This window comes from Alexandromys fortis, unplaced genomic scaffold (assembly GCF_014885135.2).
Source record: "Alexandromys fortis isolate MF-2015 unplaced genomic scaffold, M_Fortis_MF-2015_v1.1 scaffold_605, whole genome shotgun sequence".
Taxonomy (NCBI): Eukaryota; Metazoa; Chordata; class Mammalia; order Rodentia; family Cricetidae; genus Alexandromys; species Alexandromys fortis.
Window position 1 is genome coordinate 24902 of NW_026068482.1, and position 19696 is coordinate 44597.

Consider the following 19696-nt stretch of genomic DNA (forward strand, 5'->3'; position numbering starts at 1 on the left):
CAATGAGTTGCACAAACATGATACCTTAATCAAAAACAGAAATATACATATAACAAAATTGATCTTAAGATAATATCAATAAACCAAGATCCATACCAATGCAAATTTTTATAGCATATCCATCTTTAAATGTAAAGAACATTTATAAACAATATTTGGTAATTTCAGTATAGTTCTTTCCAAATTGCTTTCTGCTTTTTGTTAGGCAAAATATTTTTGGGGGGTTTCAAGGAAACCTTTCAGGTGTTCCATCAAACCACAATCACCTGGAAACAATCCGCAGGTTCTCATCCTCTGTGGAAACAAAAGAAAAACCTCTTTTCCAAAGCAACAAATCCTTAGACCCAAATTCTGAAGTCAAGATACCTTTATGTTGGCTTAACTTAGCAGTTCATACAATGAAATGTGTCTCTGTACTGCTGTGGAAGCACATTCTGCTCCTTCAGCCAATAGCCTTTAAGATACCAGCCCAATTTGGCATGGTCTCCTATAGTTTAAAAAACAGCAGGAACCGTGTGTCCACTCTCTTGCTTCCAGCTCCCATTCTGGCTGCTAGACTCTGTTTCCTGTTTGTGCTCAGAGGACAGGTTATGACAATGATCTGTAAGCTTTTCCCCTTAAATAAATAACCCTTTTTTAATTAATAATTCTGAACTGGTATGGGATTGTTTTATAGCATCACAGTCCTTAGCTCTTTCACGGTCAAAAAAATTTTTTAAAAAACACAATAATATACATAATCCAAACTCTATGTGTATATTCCATCTTCTCATGTCTTATTTTCTTACTCTATTAATTTTTAATATTTATTTTATTATATTTACTCCTTTAATCTGTGACCATCTGTACTCTGTTTAAAGACTTTCTTTTATTGTCTTTTATAAGCCATTTATTTTCTTTTATAACTCTCTCTACTCATTTTATCTCTCCCAAGCCTACCTACATTTTTTTAAACACACTGTGTCCCATTTAGAGGTCTTTTATGTCTGAATCTCTTCTTATTGTGTATCTGTAATCCTTTGCTGAACAGAACGACTTCTTAAAATGCTTAGCACTTCTTAAGAACCTAAGAGGCAGCATTGCTAGGACAAACAAGGCCCCATCTTCTTGCTCCACCCAATAAAACATGGTGGAAGTCCTTCACTGCCTCTGAGACTGTGGGTGAGAGCCATGCTCACCACCTCAACTCTGATAACCACTTGGCCCATGCTGCCACCAAGTAACTTGCAGCTTGCTGTCTACAAACCCCATTTAAATGCTTGGCCTCCTGAAAGAGCCAGAATTTGTGCTGGCAGCACGACCCAGAAAGCCACCATTTCAAAACTGCATGGCTTTTTTTTTTATGCTACCACTAAATCTGCAAGACCTCTCTTAAAGGAGCTGTGGCATGCCATTAGCAAAATGCTGCCTACCAAGAAGCCATGTTTAACTCTGTTCTTTTGTGTCTAAAATTGTAACATGAGAGCCTGCTTGTTGGGGTTTCTGTCCTACCTGGTTCCCACAGTTGTTAGGTCCCAAATAATCACACAGAATGTCTACATGAGTTATAAAACTGATTGGCTCATTGGCTCAGGCTTCATATTAGCTCTTATAACTTATATTAACTCATTATTCTAGTATATGTTAGCCACATGGCTCCATACCTTTTTTAGCGAGGCAGGTCACATCTTGCTTCTTCCATGGTCTGGGCAAGACTGCAGAGAAGAGCTTCCTTCTTCCAAGAATACTCCTGTTCTCATTGCCCTGCCTCTACTTTCTGTTTGGTTGTCCCACCTATACTTCCTGCTTGGATACTGGACAATCAGCGTTTATTTAAAACATAAATGACAGAATACAGAATTGTTCTATACCACTTCCCCCTCTTTTTTTAAACAAAAGAAAGTATCCATAGTCCATTTTTTTGGGGAATGTGGGCATAGTATTCCAGGCAACTTCCTGCCTTTTGGTGGCACTGATAATCTTATGGGGACCTAAAGACAATTTAGAATTATGATCAAGTCCTGACCGGAGTATCATGTGAGGCTTGATCATCTCAGGCAGTAGTCTTGAATCTGTTCTGGATGTAGAACTCAGACATCCAGGCCATCTGTTCCTACAGGAGATTTCTCAAGTGGTCTTCCTTGATCAAACCTTATTTTTCTTAACTCAGAATGAATCCACAGCCTCTCATTTCCTGTAGAAACAACAGCAAAACCTCTTCTCCAAAGTAACATACCTTTTGACTTCAATTTTGAAGTCAGGGTATTTTTTAAATACTTATCTTGGGTTAGTTTAGCAGCATTTATAAACAAATTTTTTTAGCAGCTGTTGCTCCTTTCTCAGCATTCAAACAAGTCAAAGAGAGCACAATAATATATAGTATCCAGATTCTCTGTGTGTTTTCCATCTTTACGTGCCTTTATTTTAAACTCTATTTCATTGTTTTTAATTTTTGGCTTTTTGAGACAGGTTTCTGTGTATCTTTGTCCTGAAACTCACTCTGTAGACCAGGCTGTCCTTGAACTCACAGAGATCTGTCTGACTCTGCCACCCAGGCATTGGGATTAAAGGTGTGTACCACCACACTTAGCTACTCTCTTTCTTTCTTTTTTATTTTAACCTTTTTATGTTCTGTCCCAAGCCTGCATATATTTTTAAACACACAGTAAACCATTTAGAGGTTTTCTTCATCTTTGAATCTATCTTTACTGTATATCTCTCCGCCATTCTGTAACATGAGGGCCTGCTTGCTGGGGTTTCTTTATTTTTACTGTATATCTCTCTCTTTTTCTGACCACATGAATCTTTAATTTACTAAGCAATATGGATAGGATTAAAGCCTTGGCTTTGACAGCTGGACTCAGTCAATCCCTTAGCTTTATGAGATTCAAACCTCATGGTGGAGGTACTGGCTGTAGCCTGTTTATTGCCACAACTCTATGGAATTTCAAGGTCCTTGCCAGCAAGCAAGCTACAACAGTGTGTCCACAAACAACACTCAAATGTTCTCCCTGTAGCCTGACCTCCGTCTCAAAGAGTGAGAGTTTGCACTGGTAGTGTGGCCCAGAAAGCTGGCTAAAACAACACAGATTTTTTTCCTGCTACAGCTGAAAACCAAAAAGCATAGTCAGATTTTTATCAACACTATTTAAGTGTTTTGTGGCAGTACCTCTTAAAAGAGCTGCAAGGCTTTACAGCTAAAGCTGAGTCAGTAAGCCTCTGTTAAATGACAGTGCTTGCCTCTAGCAAGTAGAGCATATCTGAGAAATTGCTGCTACCAAGAAGCCATGGCTTTACTCTATTCTTTTCTGTCTAGAATTATTTCCCAAGCTCTGTCAGGCTTTATGTGGATATAGTTGTCCACATGGGCACCATTCTGTAACACGAAGGCCTGCTTGTTGGGATGTCTGTCCTGCCCAGTTCCCACAGTTGTTAGATCCCAAAGAAAAACACACAAAGAGAGTCTACATTAGATATAAACTGATTAGCCCATTAGCTCAGGCTTCATATTAGCTCTTATAACTTATATTACCCAATACTCTGGTATATGTTAGCCACATGGCCCCATATATTTTTTGGAGGGGCAGGTCACATCTTACTTCTTCTGTGGTGTGGGCAGGACTGCAGAGAAGAGCTTCCTTCTTCCCAGAATACTCCTGTTCACATTGCCCTGCCTCTACTTCCTGTCTGGTTGTCCCACCTATACTTCCTGATTAGCTAGTGGCCAATCAGTGTTTATTTAAAGCATAATTGACAATATACAGAATTGTTTTACACCATAAAATAAATTTATAAGCTTTCTCATGTTTTATGTGGATTAACTTGGCACTCGCTAGAGCAGCATTTGTTGTATTGAGGCAGCTTGTTTGTTCCCAGCTGCTCAAATTCCCAAAATAATCAATCAGAAGAGCAGTCTTTTCTTTCCCAGCTGCATTCCCCTCCCACATTTTTCCTAGCCAGGGAGGTGAACCCTGGGTTTCCTACTCTACCTCCCTAATTCCTGTCCCTTTTCTCTTTTCTGATCCATCTCTCATCTTCATTTTTTATATTTTCTTGGGTCTGATCTCATTCAGCCCTGCATTCCTGTCCTGGCCCCCTGGCTGTGGGACAATGGTCTTATATCCTGTGAAGTTTTATCAGTTGTACTAGTTTAATAAAATGCTAATTAGCCAGTAGCCAGGCATGTAGTATAGGCAAGGTGACCAGGCAAGAAGTAGAGGCAGGACAACCAGTGCAGGAGAATTCTAGGAAGAAGAAAGGTGCACTTTGTAGTCATAACCCAGACACAGAGGAAGCAAGATGAGATGGCTTGCTGATAAAAGGTACCAAGCCATGTCTAACACAGATAAGAATTATGGGTTAATGTAAGTTTTAAGAGTTAATAAGAAGTCTGAGCTAATAGGCCAAACAGTTTATGATTAATGTAGACCTCTGTCTGTTTCTTTGTGACTGAAGGATGCAGGAACAGGGAGGACAGAAACCTCTGTCAACACCCTCTGACACTCAGGTACCTGGCTCTAGACTGTATTTATTACTCTGTACCCCTCCTCCCCAGGAACATTCTTCCTGGTTTTTCCTGCACACAATCTATCCCCAAACTTTCCACTAAGATCAACATATCTTCACAGGAGTAAAGAATTTAAAATTTACAGCCCAACCCCAGTTCCCATGAACCTGGAGAAAAAAATGAGTGAAGCAAAAGCAAGACACAAGTCCATCATAGAAAGCCTGAAGAAATTAACAGGTAAGATGTGACTGCCACTTCCTGTGCTTATCTGCCTTGGGATTCAGTCCATCACCCCAGATACTGACTGATGTCTCTGGTGCCAGACCCTGGGCTTTTCAGAACCCAGGATGAATGCTGAGTACCTTCAAAGAACCATTATGCAGAAATTCCTCATGCTGTGTTGTATCAGATTTAGTGCTGAGGACTTCGTGCTTGCTTGACAAGCACTCTGCAATCTGATCTAAATCCACAGAGTTAAAGCACCTCTTAGCTCAGAAAGTTTCCTTGTTTCCTAGATGGTGAACATGGGACTAGAAGTATGTTCCCAATTTGGTTGTTGCTTATCACATGTACCCCTGGGCACCAAAACAGAGCATTCACACATAGTGTAGGTAAAGAATATACATTGACTCTGAAAGACTTAATATTGAAATAGAGCATATAATATAGCAATGAAAACAAAAACAAACAGAAATATTGTCCAGGGTAGTCTCTTATGGAAGACCGCAGTGATCTTCTGAGTAACTGGGTCTCCAGCACCTAGCGCTGAGCCCAGGTAGCACTCAATCTTTATTGGACATGCTGAAATGGCAGTATGTTTTAACATTTAGAGCTAAAGAAAATATATTATTTAATTCATTTTACTCATTTCTTTTTTAAAGGTTTTATTTACTTAATTTGTATGGGTGTTTTATGTGCATGTATTGTCTGGGGTCCATGGAGGTCAGAAGACAGTGCCAGTGCCCTGGATCTGGAGTTTCAGTGGATACTGAGAACTGAACTGAGTTCCTGGTGCTGTTAACCACTGAGGCCTCTTTCCAGCTCCCTTTTCCTTTCCTTTTAAGACACTGGAACTCACTATGTACTGTGAACTAAAAGTTGTCATCCTCCTGTGTCAGCTTCCTGGGTGTCAGCATGCCCTGGTCTTTTAGTGTTTCAAAATAATATCTAGAAATTCCAAATTCAGTGGCTTATTCTTGTGGTTCCTAGTACTTCTATTCTGGGCTGGGCTGTACTGGAGAGCCATTTCAGGGAGACCCTAGAGCTGCTCTCCCTGTTTGCTGCCCTGTTGGTCCACTGAGACTATGTGAAAAATCTCAGTTACCACATTTTCCACAATACAAATCAGTGCCTCAATGTGTGGTCCCCGTTGCCTGCTTAACCTCTGTGGACTCACTATCTCCTTCACTCTCTCCTCACAGACAACCTGAAGACTAAAGGGAAGGAAGATAAAAGCACTTTCCTGAACAGCCTGGATAAAAGGGACAAGAAGAACTGTAAGTGTGTGCATACACTGCTGCTTGGGGAAAGTGAAGAATACAGAATCTCTCTTCAATGGGATATTGAGAGTGGAAAATCCAGTGTGTGTGTGAACCAATGAAGAACAAGATTATAGAACTGTTTTATTATTTTACATTTATATAATCATAGTGACACCCCCAGTAATCAAGAAATGTTCATGATAAATGGAAATTTATAGATTTATTCCTTCATTGCACAAGGCTCAGGTGGAGACTGCTCAGTCTGTAACTGGAGCTGGCCTAACAGGCCTAGTTAGCCCAGCAGAGCTGAGGAGTTGAGACCCACTGGGACAATGCCTGTAATGATGTCATCTGATTGGTCCAGCTTTGAGGGTAGTAAGGATAAAAGCCAGGATCAGATGCTCATCCCCAATAAGACTTTTTATTTATAACCACTTGTTATTAACCTAAAATTTGTTTTCTCTCTCAAATCTTAGGGTACCTGTTACAGAAGAACAACTCAGAGTTGCTCAGCTCAGGTAGGATTCCTGCTTGACACACGGGTCTTCCTGTAGAGAAGCAAGGGTCCTCTAGGTGTGCAGGTCAAAGTGTTCTGTTCATTCACAACTCTGATATAGCAGAGGAAAGTTAGAGACCAGAACCTGGGAAGAGCAACATAACATGTAAAACACTCTGATTTCTTCCAGTTCCCCTGAGAAATACAGGAACAAAAAAAGATTAGAAAGATGAGTAAGAATTCCCACAGGAGGGATGGAGAAGGGCTGTGTAATTGTGCAGATTTCAGGGGCCAGAGTTTGGTGCACTTAGTGTGAGGGCCAGGCATCTCCCTCTTCTGCTTATCAAGCTATACCTTTCCTGGGAAAGGCCTAGCCCCCAACAGGGAACCCCTAATGTGCAGGTGCACCCTGCTGCTTGGTGTATGCCCCTCCTACTGCCTCTGCAGCTCAGCAGGACCTAATGCTCAGCCCTGTTTCATCCCCTTCCACTTTGAGGCCTCCTTTTTGGGACAGCACCCTCTTCATCTCTGCTCTGGAGCAAAACTGGGCCCCTTTCCCTATGTTCTTGGAGCAGGAGCTGGCTGTGAGCTGGGCTCTGTGCTCACTGACAGCCTCAGGGTTGGGAGCTGCGCATCTCTGGGTGTTCCCCTTTCCTTCTTACTCCCCCACCCCCTTTGGTTTTTCCCTTTAAAATATTTCTTTTCTTGGTTATTGTTGTGTGTACATACTTATGCACAACAGGGTTGAGAGGATTGTTTTGTGAAGACCATTCTCTCCTTACCTGAGAATGAGTTTTCAAGTGAGTTTTGGGCTTAGGAAGCAAGCATCTGTATCTGTACCTGCCAAGCCATCTCACTTGTCTTTTATTTGTTCTTTTTTCTTCTCCCTCTAGTTGGTGTGTGAGCATGTGTGAATGTATGTGTGCATGTCTGTATGTGGTGTGTGTGTTTGTGCATGTGTGTGTTGTGTGTGTACATGTGCTTGTGTGTGGTGTGTGTGTGCTATGTGTGTGTGCATGTGTGTGTGTTTTGTGTGTGTGGTGTGAATGGTGTTTTTGGTATGTGTGGTGTGTGCATTGTGGTGTGTGTGGTGTGTGTGTGCAGGGTGTTTGCATGTGGTGTGTGTGGTGTGTTTGGTGTGATGTGTGTGTATGGGTGTGTAGTGTGTGTGTGGTGTGGTGTGTGTATGTGCGTGTGTGTATGTGTGTTTGTGTGCATGTGTACTCATGAAGGCTAGACTTAGGCATCTTCTTTCACACTCTTCTTTAGTTTCATGGACAAAATCTCTCACTACATTTCAAGCTCGCTAGATAGCATGGGCTGTTTTACCATCCAGCCATCCCTGCTACTCAGTACCAAGGTTACAGGTGTGCCAGGGCCACACCCAGATTTTATCCTTAGATGCTGGGGGATCACGACTCATGCCTGCACAGCCAAAGCACCTCCCCAGTCTTTTGTTTGCTTGTTTGCTTGCTTTTGAGACAGAATCTCATGTAGCCCAGACTGTCTTTGAACTCATGATAGTTCTCCTGTCTCAGCTTCCCAAGTGCTGGAATTAGAGGTGTATGCACCACCATGCCTGGCAATGAGCACCTCCAACAAAACAGAAGACAAGCCCCCGTGGTGGTCATTCTCACCCAGTGCTGCTCTCCTCCTATTGTTTTGACTCTGATGCCCCCGGTAGACCTTAGAAGTTCCTACCACTGTCTTCCTCTATGGTTTTCGTCTCCACACCCCTGACCCCCAGGAATACAACTTAGCCAAGTCTGGGTGTCAGAAATGGGTAAAGTCTGCTTGGGTAATGCCCCTTGCCTACCCCAGTGACCCTGACCACTTCCTCTAATGCTCACTTCCACATCCACCATCTCCCCAACCCCAAAAAGAGCAGAGGAGAACCTGGCATTGCAGCAAAGGCTGAGATGCAACACCAAATGAGGGGCTAAAATGTTCCCACTTTCCAAACCTTAGCAGAGCCAAGACCACTGATGCTCTAGTCTTTGAATAGGACAGATAAAGACTCTGTAGCTTTGACAAACTACCATTCAATGTCTGAGCCATAATACGAGGGTGGGGGCATATCAAGGGTCTCTGAATATCCACTTCTTCAGTCCTTCTGTGTTTGAGGGATTCCATTCTGTCATGTGCACTCACGTGTGCACACATGTGCCTATGTGTGGGAGACAGGATGAGTGGGGAAGTCAGTCTCCCACCATGTGTGTTTCTGCACTGAAATCAGGTGTCAGGCTTGGGGGCACATGCCCACACACACACTCACAAGGTGTAAGACTGGTCAAGTGGCCTGACATGGGCCAAGAAAGGCATATAATTCCATTTATTGTACTTCCAGGTGGCTGTTCCCCAGGGTTGGTTGGTGTCTTGCAGGAGTGGGTGTGGGGAGCACTCTTCTGGAGGTCTATGAACAAGTGAAGTGAGCTGAGTCACCTCCTGGCCCCAGTTTTAGAAAGTCAGGCTAGTGGTAATCCCAGCTTTAGAAAATCAGGCTGAACCTTGACCTCTCATAGTAGCTCCAATTGTCTGCCATATGAGAACCAGGAAATGTGGAAATGGCAAGACATATCTCCATTGTTAGAAGATCCAAATTGTCCAGGGTGTTATCACCTTGGTTCAAGACCTCTTCCTGAAATGATTCTACTACCATGTGAACTGGGGGAGCTTCCCTCTGCACCCATAGAACAGAACCTCATAAAATCAGGGGTTAAGTTTGAGGCCTGAGGATGGAGAGTGAGGAGAGATACAGGAGAGGGGGTGTAGGGAGCATGGGCATGGTATCTATAATTCCAGCACTAGGGAGGCGCAGTTTGAAAGATGAGAAGTTCAAGATCGTCCTTAGCTACACAGAAAATTTCAGCCCTAATTGGTCTATATGAGACCCCCTTCTCAGAAAACCAAAAGAAACAGGCAGGAGTCTTCTCTGAGGACAGGGATTGGAATTTGAAGGAGAAATTCTCCCTCTAGCTACATCATGAGAAGCTCAAAAGCAGGGTGCTGGAGGACTTGGCCTGAAACAATCCCTCTTCACTCTTCTTTATCTTCCCACAGTACCTATGACCCTGGACTCCACTTCAGCTGACCCAAACCTCACCTTTTCTCAGGGTCTAAAGGAAGCAAGCTTGTATGTCGTCGACGGCAAATCGAATACGCAGGCAAAACCTCGACAACTCCATCCTTTCCACTGTGTGAGGGGCTTCCCAGGCCTCTCCTCAGGCCTTGGGGTGTGGGAGGTGGAAATCCAGGGACCCCCAGGCATGGTTGGCATAGTGGGTGTGGTCACCGAGTTGCCTCAGGGGTCCCAAATTCAGAAATCTGGTCCAAGCTGCTTGTGGGCATTGCGGATCTCGTCCTCTGGATGTCAGCCAATCACCAACCGCAATTTCCGGGTGAATCTTCCAATCTGTGTTAGGAAAGTGGGTGTCTATGTGGATTATGACCATGGAGATGTTGTCTTCTATGATGCCATCACTAACAAACACATCTACACCTTCCAAACTTCCTTTGACAAACATGTCTTTCCCATTTTTGGGCTCCAAACTGCTCGCAGCTCTATCACCCTGAGCCCCTAGCACTGCTCCAATGTGGGTCCCTCACTGTCTTCCCCACTTATCCCTCATGAATGAATGAGGTACAAGTGGCAGAAATGAAGCTTGGCCCTGCTCGGGCACACTACACACCCTACACACCCCACACACACTATACACCCTACACACACCACACACTCTATACACTCTACACATCCCACATATCCTACACACACTACATGCCCCACACACCCTACACACACACTACACACATTATACACCCCACACACACTATACACCCTAAACACCCTACACACCCCACATACCCTACACACCCTATATACACTACACACCCTACACACACTACACACCCTACACACACTACACACCCCACACACTATACATACTACACACCCCTCATATCCTACACACCCTACACATACTTCTTTTCCTGAGTATAGAAGGCAGTGGAATCTCAAAATATTAACCACAAGGCTTTTCACTGCTGCACTTCATAAAAGGACACAATTGGAAGTGGCCAAACTTCACTAACAGGCCATTGGAAAATATCTAGCCACTTGCTGCTTGAGACACAAGTCCAAGACGCTGCCCAGCACCCTGCCTGCCCCTTTCTCTACTTCACTACCTGCAGTTCCTATGACTCTGCACTTGAGCACCTGGCTCTTGCCCTTTCCTGAAGTCTGAGAACCAGAGGCTACATGCAGAATCAGCCAGCCTTGTGCCAGTTTGTAGACAGGATGGTCTTCAATCAGGGCTGTAACCTTTTGACAATTCAAAGCAACGTTGTCACCCTCAACAACTCTGCCTTCAACTTAAAAATAAAATTGTAAACCAAACTTCATGTTGACTTAAATTTCTAATCTTGTCTTAGGCCACATCCATAGCCATCCTTGGCCTCCATTGATGCTCCAGACTCAGGCAGGTTACTACTGGAATAGATTGATAGTTGGCAGGTGGTGTGGAACCACACATAGAGCATACTCCATTTCACAATTAAAATTTTAATTTATTTTACATTTCTGTAGTGTGTGTGTGTGTGTGTGTGTGTGTGTGTATACCCACATGTCATGGTCTCCCCAGAAGGTAGAAAGATGACTTTTGAGTGTTAATTCCCCTTTCTTCTTTATGGAATCCAGGATAGATCTTAGCTCATAGATTTGGTGCAAATATCTTATGGATGAGTCATCTCACTGTCTCCATTTCCCATTCCAGATAGAAGACTGTACATAGACATGTTTGTTAGCTTATTCTCCCTAGGGTTCACATTGCCCACTCTGGCCTTGAACCCTGTATGTTGTGGGGACCAGGAAGACAGAAAACTAGGTCAACAAATGGTACCCACGTGGACAACTGCATCCACATAAAGCCTGAGAGAGCTTGGGAAGTAATTCTAGACAAAAATGAATAGAGTTAAGAACAGCTTGTGGATAGAAGCATTTTCTCAGGTGGGCTCTGTTTCCTAGAGGCAAATGCATCTCATTTAAGAGAGGCTTCCTGATGCAGCTTTAGTTGTAAAACCTTGCAGCTCTTTTAAGAGGCCCTGCCACTAAATGGTGTTTATGAAAGCTGACTGCATGAGTGAATTTCAGCCAATTTCATAGCCAAACATACACAGAGAAACCATCTCCAAAAGCCAAAAATTAAAAATAAAAGAAATAGACGTTAAAATAAAGCAACATAAAAATGAAAAATACACAGAGAGTTTGGATTTTGTATGTTATTATGTTTTCTTTGAATTGTTTGAATGCTGAGGAAGGAGCAACACCTGCTAAAAGATATTTGTTTATAAATGATGCTGAACTAATCCAAGATAGTTATTTTGAATATACCTTGACTTCAAAATTGAAGTCAAAAGATATGTTACTTTGGAGAAGAGGCTTTGCTTTTGTTTTCACAGAAAATGAGAGGGTATGAAATTATTCTCAGTTAATAAAAAAAAATCAGGTTTGATCAAGGAAGACCATCTGAGAAATCTCCAGTAGGAACACATGGCCCAGATGTTTGAGTTCTACATGCAGAACAGATTCAAGATGCTGCCTGAGATGATCAAGCCTCACAGGATACTCCAGTCAGGACTTGATCATAATTCTAATTTTTTTTCCTTTTTTTATTGATGTTTACTGAGTTTTCTTTGCTCTTCTTCCTCCCTCTTTCCTCCCCTCTTCAACCCTTTCCCAGGGTCCCCATACTCCCAATTTACTCAGGAGATCTTGTCTTTTACAATTTCTACTTTCCATGTAGATTAGATCTATGTAAGTCTCTCTTAGTGTCTGCATTGTTGTCTAAGTTCTATAGGATTATGGTTTGTAGGCTTGTTTTCTATGTTTTATGTTTAAAACCCACCTATGAATGAGTACATGTGATAGTTGTCTTTCTGTGTCTAGGTTTTTTCTGCTGTGTAGTACTCCATTGTGTAAATGTACCACATTTTCCTTATCCATTCTTTGGTCGAGGGGCATTTAGGTTGTTTCCAGGTTCTGGCTATGACAAACAAAGCTGCTATGAACATAGTTGAGCACTTGTCCTTGTGACACGATTGAGCATCCTTTGTATATATGACCTAAAAGTGGTATTACTGGATCTTGAGGAAGGTTGATTCCTAATTTTCTGAGAAATTGCCACACTGACATCCAAAGGGTTATACCAACTTGCATTCCAACCAGCAATGCAGAAGTGTTCGCTTTTCCCCACAACCTCTCCAGCATAAGTTGTCATCAGTGCTTTTGATCTTGGCCATTCTTACAGGTGTAAGATGGAATCTCAGAGTTGTTTTGATTTGCATTTCTCTGATGACTAAGGATGTTGAACATTTCCTTAAGTGTCTTTCAGCCATTTTAGATTCCTCTGTTGAGAGTTCTCTGTTTACGTCTGTACTCTAATTTTTTATTTGATTAATTGTTCTTTTGATGACCAATTTCTTGAGTTCTTTATATACTTTGGAGATCAAACCTCTGTCTGATGCGGGGTTGGTGAAGATCTTTTCCTATTCTGTAGGCTGTCTTTTGTCTTGTTAACCAAGTCCTTTGCTTCACAGAAGCTTTTCAGTTTCAGGAGGTCCCATTTATTAATTGCTTCTGTCAGTGTCTGATCTACTGGGTTTATATTTAGGAAGTAATCGCCTGTGCCAATGCATTCAAGTATACTTCCCACTTTCTCTTCTATAAGGTTCAGTGTGGCTGGCTTTATGTTGAGGTCTTTGATCCATTTGGACTTGAGTTTTGTGCATGGTGATCGATATAGATGTATTTCCATTCTTCTATATATTGATATCCAGTTATGCAAGCACCATTTGTTAAATATGCTTTCATTTTTCTATTTGACATTTTTTGCTTCTTTGTCAAAAATCAGGTATTCAAAAATGTGTGAATTGATATCTGGGACTTCTATTCAGTTCCATTGGTCCTCCTGTTTGTTCTTATGCCAGTACCAGGCTGTTTTCAGTATTGTAGCTCTGTAGTAGAGTTTGAAGTCAGGAATTGTGATGCCTCCAAAAGTTCTTTTATTGTAGAGGATTGTTTTGGCTATCCTGAATTTTTTCCTTTTCCATATGGAGTTGAGTACTCTTCTTTCGATGTCTATGAAGAATTTTGCTGGGATTTTGATGGACATTGCATTGAATCTGTAGGTTGCTTTTGGTAAGATTGTCATTTTTAATATGTTAATTCTACCTACCCAAGAGCATGGGAGAGCTTTCCACTTTCTGGAAACTTCTTCAGCTTCTTTCTTCAAGGATTTAAAGTTCTTGTCATACAAGTCTTCCACTTGTTTGGTTAGTTATTCTGAGATATTTAATATTTGTGGCTATTGTAATGGGCGATGTTTCTCTGATTTTTTCTCAGCCCATTTACCATTTGTGTATAGGAGGGCTACTAATTTTTTTTAGTTAGTTTTGTATCTTTCTGCATTACTGAAAGTGTTTATGAGTTGTAGAAGCTTCTTGGTAGAATTTTTGGCGTTGCTTATGTAAACCATCTTATCATTGGCAAATTGGGAGAGTCTGGCTTTTTCTTTTCTGATTTGTATCCCCTGTGTCTCCTTTTGATGTCTTATTGCTCTAGCCAAGACCTCAAGAACTATATTGAATAGGCATGGAGAGAGTGGACAACCTTTTCTTGTTCCTGATTTCAGTGGGATTGCTGGGAGTTTCTCTCCATTTAGTTTGATGTTGGCTGTTGGCTTGCTGTATATTGCCTTTATTATGTTTATGTATGTTCATTATATCCCTGGTCTCTCCAAGACCTTTATCATGAAGGGATGTTGTATTTTGTCAAAAGCTTTTTCAGCATCTAACGAGATAATAATGTGGTTTGTATTTTTCAACTTGTTTATATGTTGAATTACATTGACAGGTTTTTATATGTTGAACCATCCCTGCATGTGTGGGATAAAGCTGACTTGATCATGGTGGATGATGTTTCTAATGTGTTCTTGGATTTGATTTGCCAGTATTTTATTTAGTATTTTTGAATCAATACTCATGAGTAATATTGGTCTGTTATTCTCTTTCTTAGTAATATTTTTGTGTGGTTTGGGTATCAGGGTATCAGGTTTTTCTCATAAAAAGAATTTGGCAATGTCCCTTCTGTTTCTATTGTGTGGAACAATTTGAGGGTTATTGGTTGAAGGCATAACTCACAAAAGAATCCCACACCAGTTTGGAATTATGATTAATAAAAGGGTTATTTATTTAAGGGGAAAACTTACAGATCACTGTCCTAGACAACAGCCCTCCGCGTGGCCAGGAACAGAGTCTAGCAGCTGGAAGCCAGAAGCAAGAGAGAGAGTGTGCATAGCTACTGCTGCTTTTCTAAGCAAAAGAGAGCACTCCCAAGTGGGCTGGTATCTTAAAGGCTATTGACTGAAGGAGCGGAAGGAGCTCCCTCAGCACCTTCCCCTTTTGTTTAATTAATAGAGTTCCAAACCCAATACAAAACAATATACACTAAGAACAGATATCTAGTATAAGATTAGGATTACAATCAGCATAAACAATATTAAGCAAGGAACATATGCTAAATGTTTTAATAATCTATTCTTTGGAGTCTAAGTCTTGTATTGGAAATGGGTTCGCTAGATCAAAAGAGGATGGTAACTATGACTATCTAATCTTCAACAACATCAAAGGCCTGAGAAGGGCTGGAGACATGGCTCAGAGGTTAAGGGCATTGCCTGCTCTTCCAAAGGTCCTGAGTTCAATTCCCAGCAACCACATGGTGGCTCACAACCCTCTGTAATGAGGTCTGGTGTCCCCTTCTGGCCTGCAGGCATACACACAGACAGAATATTGTATACATAATAAATAAATTTTTAAAAAGGCCTAAGAAGGTAGATAATATTACTTGAGCAGGCAGGAAGTACAATCAAATAGCTTCCAAAATGTGCAATATATGATAGAGACAACTGGCTACCTGGGCAATCACCCAAAGTCTCATTTGCAACATTGAAGTGACGAACTTTGGTTAAGGCCTAGAATAACTGACAGACGATTTTCAAAGGCAAAAAAAATTTTCAAAACCATCTTACCCTGTCTTGGCAAGATTTGACAGTCCTGTTTATCCATTTCTGGGTACTATATATCTTGTCAGTGGTTGAGGCATGGGCATTTCTTTGCCCAAAGGCCAGTTTTTACCAAGAAGAAAACAGGCTCCAATTGGAGTGTCTTTGGTGTTCAACATTCTCTCAGGAATAGATTGGTGCTGCCAGGAGCAATCATGTTTCATGTCAACAAAACCCTAAGTTATTTAAATGCCATGTTCTACAGATCTTTGAAGTGGTTGAAGATTACCTATCTAAACAGAATACAGTCTTTATATATCTAAAGAACCTAACTGATCTGACTGTATATACAACAAATATGAACAACTATTGACCTATAATAATTAATACCTGTATAACTGAAAGACTAAAACTTAATGTTAGAATATTAAATAATCTGTTAAAAATGCACAACAAATGAGGACAGTGACCTCAAAATTTAAACAATCTATAAATAGTTTGATCAGAGGTAGGAGTAATATACAATACAATATGAAAATATACCCTAGAAGTTGTATCAATATACAAAATGTCCTAAACGGAGATAAAAACATGCATAGATACAATCTGACAAAATAACTTTACATCTGTGTACAAATGTAAAGAAAAGTAACAGATATAATTTGAACTTTTACCAATATTCAAAAACTATACCAATGTAAGTTATCCATATATAATAGCTCACAAGTGTGCACTCTATTACCCACTATTACTATCTCCCTTTTTTATTAACAAACATAGTTTTCACGCCAACCCTCTATCTAATACAAGTAATAATGAACAACCCGTGAACAGTGTTCCCAACACTATGGATAAACTTCTTTGGGATGGGGAGCGTTGTCTTCTAGAATTGCTTCCCACAGTCATGGGGGTGATGTTCTCTTAATGGGATCCTGCAAAAATTAAGCTCCAAAATTACAGTCAAGTATAGTTGCAAACAATTTCTGAGCAGTTAATAGGATTTTTCGTTTTGTTTTATTTTTCAAAGTTCTCATTTGAAGTTCTGGCCAGAATATGAGAAGGCGCACCATTTCAGCAGCTGGTACCCAAAACAAGCAGTTTTACTGTAGTGTCTGCATCATGATGTCATCTCAACTAGGTGGAGTTGTTGCTGTGGGGCCACATCTTCTTCCTGGAAACTTCAAATATTATTGCAGAAAAAGGATCTATAGGAAAATCTATTTTCATCATGAAAAACTTAAACATAATTCATATAAACATACATTCAATGAAGAATATGATATAGACAAAATAGGCATGGAGAAAGTAAAATTTTTCCTAAAGTCTTTCTTCTGTCCCACACCAGATGGCTCGTGATATGAGACAGAAACTCCGAATGTTCCTTTTAACAACAAAATTGAATTTAGAGAAGTACAGAGCCATTGTCCAACTCCAAAACTAGCTGTGTGTATGTGTGTGCGTGTAAATGTAAGTGTAAACAGTTCCTGGATTCATAAACCATATTCTGTTTTCTAGATGCTCCTTAGTGGATAGTTATTTTTTTCTTCTGTCAGCATTCAAACATCCAAGGTCTCATAAATTTTTGAAGATGAGTGTTGTCCTGCAAAGACAAGAACAGAACCCTGCCCCCATCCTATTTCTTTTCTTACCACCTATATGGTTATCACCATTGTGGATGAGATGTTATTTCTCCTTTTCAAGAGGTTTCTCCTCTTCAAACCAAATCTTTATTAATTTGATGGTATCCATAATTTTTATTTTCCTATGGAAACAAGAGCAAAACCCCTTTTCCAAAGTAATACATCTCCTGGTTTCCATTGTGAGGTCAACACATCCCTGAAATATACTGGTTGATTCAATTCAGAAGTTCTTTCCATTATCCAATGCCTCTCTGCTGCTATTGCTCCTTTCTCATTAGCCTTAAGAAAATTCAAGATTAATAAAGCATTATGCAATCTATTTCTGGAGGTATTTTTGTCTTTTTCTATTTGTTCAGCACATCCTTTATAGTATGATTTGAACTTTCTATAACTGTCTGACCTGTAGGATTATTTGGTCTTTGATCATTTATGGAAGTCTGCCAAAATATACATTCCCTCTATCCTACTGGAGTTTATGACTCATTCTCCACATTTAGCCCATCCTTCAGACCAGTATTGATTTTTACAGCAGGCATTGGATTTTTTTTCTTGGTGAGACACGTTCTCCACTGGGAATGACTGAACCACTTTTGGCTTGGGGCCTGTGAGAGGCCCCTCAAGAAGTTTCCCAATGGTATTGGGTTGCCTTATCTGTCTTGTTGTTGACCTGTATTCATTCATCCAATGTCTACCTTTGCCACACCTCCTACATACACCTGGAGGCTGAGTCCTCCTATTTCTGCTATTCCCAGAGAAGACATTATTCCTAGGAATCCCTTATCTAAATCCTTTCTCATATGTTCCATTCTACCACAATTAAAACATTTGGTATTTTGCTGTCTTCTCTTACCATTGGAAATTGCTTCTCCTACCCATGCTTCAGTACCATAGTCAAGTGTCTGGACATTCATTGTATGCAAGACCCATTCATCCATGGGTGCTGATGTAATTTTTAAAGGCCCAAGAATTCATTTGCACTCAATGCTGGCATTCTCATAAGCCAAAGATTCAATTATTATACATCTAGCTGCTGGGTCACTTACCCCTATTTATACAGCTCTAGTCAGTCTTTGCAAGAAGTCACTAAAAGGTTCTCTCTGATCCTGTTTAACCCTAAGATATGATTCATCTCTTTTTCCTAGTTCCTGAATCCTATCCCAAGCCTTTAAAGCTGCTGTGCTACATAGGGACAAGGTGTGGTCATCATAAACAGCTTGATTCTTAGGATCAGAGTAAGGTCCTTCACCAAGAATTTGATCTAGGGAAATCTCAAGTCCATTTTCCTTTTCTTGTTGCTCTAAAATTCTCTCCTCCTCTTTAAAAAAAAAAAAGCACCTCCAAAGTAACTGCTGTCCACTTTCTAGGACTGCTGAGATTAACTGAGCCCAATCTTGAGGCATTGCTTTGTTGCTAAAAGCCCAGGTTTTGACCATCTCCCTAACAAAGGATGAATGTAGTCCATAAGCTAAAATTGTTTGTTTAATTTCCTTTAAATCCGTCATACTTATGGGCTCCCATGTATATTCTTTGACAACCTTAGGGTACTTGGGGCCAGATATTTTTCTGTTGTTATTACTGGAAAAGCAGGCAGAACTCTGGGGAAGCTATCCAGGAGATTTTTATATATCAATGAGGTTAAATTTTGCCTTTGTACCTTTTGATCCTGGTCATAAAATTCAATAATATTCTCAATTTTTTCAAATTTATTTACCATTGCCTTTTGTAACATCTGGATCTCCTGTCCAGTGTTCTGCTCTAATGCCCTCATTGAGGATTCCAAGGTATGAAGTCTGTCCAGTAGAGATAATGTCTCATCCTTGGACATAATCTTAATAGCATACATATTACCTAACTGTTGAGACATTTCATCAGTTAATCTTTCATACCCCTTTGACAGTGTCTGATTTATACATTCAATGGTGCAAATTCTCTCAAATAATGTTTCAGCACCCAGTGTCATTTATTGGGTTTTATGTGTCAAATCATGTTTCCTTCTCCAGAGTGCTTAATCTTCCATTAAATGAAGTCATATCCTTCTTCATATTTCCAAACTCTTTCTTGAGAAATGTGGTTTCAGTCTGTAATAACTGCACCATTTCTAAAAATGCCTCATTCTTAGCCCTATTGTCAAACCATTTTTTTTTTAAGAAAAAAATATTGAGGACAAAACTAATCCCCACAATTAAGATTAATGATGTAGAAGGGACATCATATAAGTCTTGTAAAACCTCACACATGTTGTAAGTAAAGAGGCTATTGGAACCTTGGACTGTTAGGTTGTCTAGCATATTGTCCTTTTAAATTAGCAACTTATGATCTATATTTAGGATATTAAATCTTATTGTGGGGGGCTGGAGAGATGGCTCAGAGGTTAAGAGCATTGCCTGCTCTTCCAAAGGTCCTGAGTTCAATTCCCAGCAACCACATGGTGGCTCACAACCATCTGTAATGAGGTCCAATGTCCTCTTCTGGCCTTCAGGCATACACACAGACAGAATATTGTATACATAATAAATAAATAAATTTGTGGACAGCTATTT

The 19696-nt window shown here is 40.5% G+C and overlaps 1 protein-coding gene across 1 annotated transcript in view; it reads left to right on the forward strand.

Annotated features, from left to right (window-relative positions):
- LOC126495775 (E3 ubiquitin-protein ligase TRIM31-like) overlaps positions 1–10044 on the forward strand; it is a 17746-nt gene extending 7702 nt beyond the window's left edge. The window contains exons 5-8 of the mRNA XM_050133373.1: positions 4608–4723; positions 5908–5982; positions 6444–6485; positions 9524–10044. Of these exons, the coding sequence (XP_049989330.1) occupies positions 4608–4723; positions 5908–5982; positions 6444–6485; positions 9524–10044 (754 nt within the window). The remainder of the gene's footprint in view (positions 1–4607; positions 4724–5907; positions 5983–6443; positions 6486–9523) is intronic.
- Positions 10045–19696: the final 9652 nt, after the last annotated feature.